At 43.3% G+C, this 6,728-nt stretch overlaps 1 protein-coding gene across 1 annotated transcript in view; it reads left to right on the top strand.

Annotated features, from left to right (window-relative positions):
- The first annotated feature begins 1,274 nt into the window (after nucleotides 1-1,274).
- The window catches only part of TMPRSS7 (transmembrane protease, serine 7), a 43,807-nt gene continuing 38,353 nt past the window's right edge, over nucleotides 1,275-6,728 (top strand). Inside the window, exons 1-2 of the mRNA XM_015563808.1 lie at nucleotides 1,275-2,101; nucleotides 4,642-4,885. Of these exons, the coding sequence (XP_015419294.1) occupies nucleotides 2,054-2,101; nucleotides 4,642-4,885 (292 nt within the window). The 5' untranslated portion in view covers nucleotides 1,275-2,053. The remainder of the gene's footprint in view (nucleotides 2,102-4,641; nucleotides 4,886-6,728) is intronic.

Raw genomic sequence — 6,728 nt, forward strand, 5'->3', positions numbered from 1 at the left:
GGCGTCCTGGGCTGCGCTCCTGCTGTGGGCCGGGGAGTCAATGCCAGAGGCCGTCAGCAGTGTGACTAGGCCGTGCCTCATGGGGCCCGGCGGCTGGCCCACACAGGCCCCGGCTCCTCCGACGGGGCCCCGAGGGCTGCATGAACCCCCAGCCCCCGTGCGGGCAAGCGGGGAGCCGACCACAGGGGAAGGGCTCCCCCGTGGTCGGTCGCTGCCCAGCACCCCTCGGCCCGCCGCCGGCCACGCAGCCGCAGCCGGTCCGGACACACGGAGCCGGCGGGCGCGGAGGGATCCAGAGCCCAGCGGCCAGACTCCTCCTCCCGGACGCCCTTCACAAATATCAAGATGGAGATGCTCACTCACTAAACTGACGTCAGGATTCTTGCTACAACTGGGCTAGGCAGGGGAGGACAAGGCCCAAGGATGAGGCCCGTTCAAAGGGAGGGCTCAGAGGAGCCTGCCTAATGTTGGAACGTAAGGAGAGTCTGTGTCAGTGGCCACTGCCCAGGGCCATATAGTTAACTTATATTAGTGAAATAAGCAGGTCTAGAAATAAGGAAAATAATGCAGAAAGAATGGGCAATTAAAGAGGACTTCATTTTCAAATATTCCAGTCTTATGATTAGGAAGCCTAAAGCATTATTAGTCATTTCACCAGTGCTGTTAATAAACAAAAAAAAGCCCAGAAGCGAATGTGTACAACGTGATATACTTTTTTTGCCTCACTGTTTTACTCACTAATCTTCCGCCACTTGCAGCAGGCAGTTTCTCACTTGCTTTCTTAGGACCAGCCCTTTGTGTCTAGGTCAGCAGAGTAGTGTTTCTTCTTTAAAGGGCAATTGGTTAGCTCTGGCCAGTTTGTTGGAGTGTCCTCTCCTGCACCAAAGGGACATGGGTTTGATTCCCAGTCAGGGTACACACCCAGGTTTCAAATTTGGTCTCACATCGATGTCTCTCCCTCTCCCTCCCTCCCCTTCTGTAAAACCAATAAAAACATATCCTTGGATAAGGATTAAAAAAGGGGTGGGGGGGGTGGCCAGTGTACTCAGTGGTAGAACATCAACCCATGAACCAAGAGGTCTCTGGTTTGATACTCAGCCAGGTAACATGCCTAGATTTCGAGCTCAGTCCCCAGTAGGGGGCGTGTAGGAGACAGCAGATCAATGATGTTTCTCTCATGGATGTTTCTATCACTCTATCCCTCATCCTTCCTCTTTCTCTAAAATCAATAAAAACATTTTTTTTTTAAAAAAAGGGGCAATTGATTAGTTTTCCATTGACACCCGTGCCCCCAGGGAAGCATGTTCTTGTCACAAGGACAAGGCGTGTAATGTATAAGCAATCCCAGCCTTTTCCTTCCCGGCCTCCCAAGGAAAATTCTGACAATGCCCCTCACTACTTCCTTCCTCTCCTCAGCTTGAATCTAACTCAGGTTGACTTGGGAAGAATGGGAGAGGTGGGAACAGGAGACTGTTATCAGAAAGAGCCTGGGTTTACTGAGTATTGCCAGAGGAGGGGAAGAAAAAGGAAAACAAACAACAAACAAACAAACAAACCTCTTAGCTAGGGCTTTTCAGAGAGGATAGCTGGAAAATTGAGAGCTAAGTTGGAGAGTGAAGCTTCCGAAGCAAGAGCAATGGGACGTGGAGAATTGTAAGTTGTGGAGCCAAAGGTTATACATGAGATATTTTAATATGCTTTAGTAGAGGCTGGAAAAATTTAAATGATTTGTAAATATTTGGGGGCTGTTGGACTGTATCCATGTGAGACAACCTTGCCCAGAGGCTCAGTCCGGGGGGGGCTGACTCTTATTAGAGTTACATGAAGAAAGCTTTAGTTTCGGGTGAGGCACTGACTGCTAGGTCCCTTTAACATTCACTATATAGCAATGAGGCAGCTTCAGTTTCTGAACTGGACCCAGGGAAGGTAAATTGATTCCTTTCCTCTGAAAGCTAGCTTGAATGCGGCCACCAGTTCTTCTCAAGAGAGAATGTAAGGGGCTGAAAACTGGCTTTGAGACACCTTTGGATGTTCACATGTGGAACCCTGAAAAATGGACAAAGAAAACAGCGATGTTTCATCCAAACCTGCTGATGTGAATGTAAGTACAGCGTGGGAAGCTTTCTCTGTTGCTTGAGTGCCACTTATTGTTGACCTTGCTAGTAAAAGGAGACCATTGCTACTTTATAAAAATAAAGGGAATAAAAATGAAATACTTTATCCTCCTTTGGTACTTAATGGATTTTACAAATGTGGGCTTGTTTTGAAGTGCTGTACTTGGCAATTGGTTTGCAGCTGTTTTTGTAAAACTCCAGGGAAATTGTACTGATCTCTGCACAAATTCCATTTTAAAATTTAATCAGTGCTAACTGAGACTGCCTATAATGTGTTCCTGTGCTCAAAGACCCAACCCTGGCCTTGTCAGTGCTACATGCACTAGCATTTCTCTGTGTTTTTCTTTTTCACTTCTTTGGGGGAATATTTGAAAATAGCGTGACACTATAATCAGCTCATGGAATGTTTTTCTCTTTAGAAACCTCATCCTAAAACCTGCAGGACATCACATGAACTGAGGTCTGGTCTAGTTCAATTTCACCAGGAGGAATATAAGCTACATTTCACTCCAGGAGTTGACAAGGGTGTTTGGCAAAAAAGAATGAGGGAGCCATGAATAATTGAGAATGTCCTTGGCCACATATTATCCCATGAATTGGTAGGATTAAAGACGGGAAGACAGGTGCTTTGAAGGGAAGAATAAGGGAGAGTAACAGAATGAAAGAACTCTTAGGGGAGCCCAGAAGAGAGATTATTTCTTTGGAGTGGTGTTCTAGATGGTTGCCTTCAAGAGAATGTGTGGTTAAAAGTCATTTCATCACTGGAGTTTAGTTACCCTGACATGTATAAATCTCTCCTTCAAAGAAGCTAAACTCTCACATACATTATTAAAGAATTCACAGGATCAAATGGCAGAGGATAGAGGAGGAAAAAAAAGGAAGGGAAATAGTTAAATAATGTATTTTTCCTCCAGCATATAACACTTTGCACACAAATACAATAAAACCAATATCCTCTCTGAGTCCTCTATTTCATTTTTTATTTTTAAATCATTCTTTTGTCTGTGATTGGGAAATGGATCAGGGCAGCGGCTGGCATAAAAGTGCATACGTGTGCGGCAATGGTGAAACCAGCACTTTGGTCCTTTCCTACATACAGCCCCCCACAAACATCATCCTTCATGCCTTTCTCCTACCACTCAGTCCTGAAGCCACAATTAAGAAATGGTTTCTCTAAGGAACTTATACTCTTATTTTAATCCTGTTTCAGCCCAGAAGAAATTGGTCATGGGAGAAAAGCTATATAATACAAACATTTAAACACAAACACATATCCTCACAGCCGTGTACACAGGAATCGACTGCTGACCTTCCAGCCCTCCAGTCTACACTCCATGAAATTCAGGCCTATCCTCTGCAGCATCTATTAGCCAAAAGGGGGAGTTGAGGAGGGGACCTGGGAACCATTTCACTGGAGTTTACATAATGTCTATTTTTTTTTTTCTGATTCTAATTGTGCGATTCAAATGCAAGTCAATTTATTATGCTTATGTAAATCATTTGGCTGACACATTTAGGCATTTTAGCATCAAATTCTCTTAGGCATTTTAGCACCAAATGAGTGATAGCATTTAAGCACTAGACCAAGCATGTCAAACTCAAAAGCTAACACGGGACAAATAAGCAAGGTTTAAGTTTATGTGGGCCGCAAAATAACAAAAGCTTTAATTTTCATAGAAACGTAGGTTTATTTTGATAGAGACATGCTGAATACAAAGGGCTGAAATAAATGAGTAATCGTTAACATAAAATAATAGAACATTTTAATAAAATTAATATTTTTTCTTGAACATTAGCTTACCAGACACTGAATAACCGCACAAATTAATAAGCATAACACAAATAAATCTATTTTTCTTGTTCTCTGAAAGCAAAATATTTCCTGTTGCACACCAAAAAAGTCAGTCCAAGACTAATGATGTGGCAATCAGCTGCTAAAATATTCACTGCTAGTATTAGTAGAGAGAAATGGTGCACTGCAGGTAAGGCGAGTAAGGAAAATGAATGTAACACGATTATAGTAATCAGTCATTAGTGAATGTTGTAGTTTGTTATTAATAACTAGAGGCCTGGTGCGTGAAATTCATGCATGGGTAGGGTCCCTAGGCCCGCTGGTGATCAGGGCTGATCTGTGAGGCAACTAGCCAGGCAATTGGTGGCCCCTGCTCACACCCACCTTCTGTACTGCCTGCTCGCCAGCCTCGCCCCCTGCTGCCACCGCTGGTCAGGGCCTGCGGGCTGGGGGCAGCTCCTGCATTAAGTGTCTGCCCTCTGGTGGTCAGTGTGCATCATAGCAATCAGTTGTTCTGCTGGTCATACAGCCATTTAGTCGATTTGCAAATTAGGGTTTTATATAGATAGATTATGTATAACAGGATATTGTGAAAATTAAGCTATGAAATTTTTATTAAAATGTTTCTTACATACCATTATATTGGCTGGGCCACAAAAATATTCATTGTGGGCTGCGAGTTTGAAATGTTTGCTCTAGACTACTTCTAATTGATAACACATCTTTTATTTTTAGATATCTAATATCTCAGTTCAGGTGGTGAGTGCCCCCGGGAAGCTGCCAGGGAGACCAGGGAGACCAGGAAGACCAGGGAGACCAGGGAGACGGCCACCAAGAAAACCCATCAACAAAGCCCAACTCAAGAAGCAACCCAAGAAGAAAGCTCCCTTTTGGAATGTCCAGAATAAAATCATTCTCTTCACAGTGTTTTTGTTCATCCTGGCAGTCATAGCCTGGACCCTTCTGTGGCTCTACATCAGTGAGTTAAAACCTACTTTCCTTTGGAGTTAGGGCTTACCCAGTGAAGTCAGCAGGAGAAATGCAGGCCCAATCTGCCCCTGGGTGTTTCTGATAGATTTTTCTTATTTCTTAGACTAATAACCAGTTCTGAAACTGTTGAGGTTTCTGGAGGAAGAAACCAGAATTGCTTTCCCCTTTCTCCGTTCCCTACTACTGCTCTCTTCCCACAGGTGAGCAAGAGAAGCAGAATGGGGGATAGGAAGAGAGCGGAGGAGGATGCTCAGGAGCAAATGTTGACTAGTTCAGAAAGTAATCCATTTAGTCCATTTTGAGCTTTAAAAATGAATGGAATGCTAAACTGTTTCATTTCCTCATTCCACCCACTGCCTGTTTCTAGGCAACCTGATATTCCAGCTCTCTGAGCTTCATTGTACTCGTGAGCCTTTCTCTCCTCTGTTTTTATGTTTTTGTCGATTTGATTGATTGGACAGGAGTCATAACTAAGTTCTTCCTTAGAGAATACTAACCCAATGCAGTGCAGCAATTGTATAGCCTTTGTTGACTTATGCTCATCTTCCCACTCTATACATCTTAATATGTTTAATACAAGATATATGTTCTATCAAGGACATTAAAATGTGGTTGGAAAGTGAGCCTTATAGGCAAAGAATTAACAAATATTATCTTGAACAGTTCAGGTCACCTATAATTTGCGTGGCATAATGCAAGACATCAGGCATGCCACGATACATCTCCTACCTTCAAAAAGCCCACATATAGATTTTGTACTTTCAAAAAACAGTTTAGTGCTGAAAGGGAGGGTGAGTTTATTTTTGTTTTGTTTAATCAATCACTTTATAATTACAGAAGAGAGGCAGCCAACCTGCCCAAGGATAGAATTCAGAGAAAGCTTCCAGAACTGGTTTCTGAAAATTCATTTGACACATCTTAGAGTAGCCACAATGAGCTGGGCTCTGTGATAGGCTTGGGGAGAGAGTGGTAGACAGGAAGAATGTCTGTCTTTATATACCAGTGAGAGAAGTCAAGTCAATGGGCAATTAAGTCAAACACAAAAGACACACAACCCCAACCCAGAACAAACCAACTTCTTCCCCATCAGTTCTCTTCTGGCCCTCAACTGAGACTTCTCATTGCCCTAGCATTTTTGTATGAAGTTTTGGAAAATCGTTGTGTAGAAATAGTTTGCTGGCTGTGTTAAAGTCAGAGAAGATCCTTTCAGGAAGACAGACCAGTAGGAGCAAAGGGAAAATGGTATGGATAGCGAGAACCGTTCAACAAATAACAGAGGTTAGTTTCAATACATGAAATTTGGGTGTGGCGAATGGCCTTGAGAAATGAAGTGGACAGCTCATCAGGAGACCAACCAGGGTCTTGTGTGTTGGACTGTGCTAAAGAGCTTGGTCATTGTAATCATTTTTTTAAATATATTTTTTATTGATTAAGATATTACATATGTGTCCCTGTCCCCACATCACCCCCCACCCCCCCACCCCCCGTTGTCCGTGTCCATTGGTTAGGCCTCTATGCCTGCATGTAAGTCTTGTAGTTGATCTTTCCCCCTTACCCCCCCCCTCCCCTACCTTCCCTCCGGGGATCGATAGTCTGATCACTATTTCTCTGTCTTTGGATCCGTTCCTGTTCGTCAGTCTATGTTGTTTTCTATATTTCACAAAAGAGTGAGATCATGTGGTATTTATCTTTCTCTGACTGGCTTATTTCACTTAGCATAATGCTCTCCAGTTCCATCCATGCTGTTGCAAAAGGCAAGAGTTCCTTTTTTTTAACTGCAGCATAGTATTCCATTGTGTATATGTACCACAGTTTTCTAATCCACTCATATC

This window comes from Myotis davidii, unplaced genomic scaffold, assembly GCF_000327345.1.
Source record: "Myotis davidii unplaced genomic scaffold, ASM32734v1 scaffold379, whole genome shotgun sequence".
In the NCBI taxonomy this organism is placed as follows: domain Eukaryota; kingdom Metazoa; phylum Chordata; class Mammalia; order Chiroptera; family Vespertilionidae; genus Myotis; species Myotis davidii.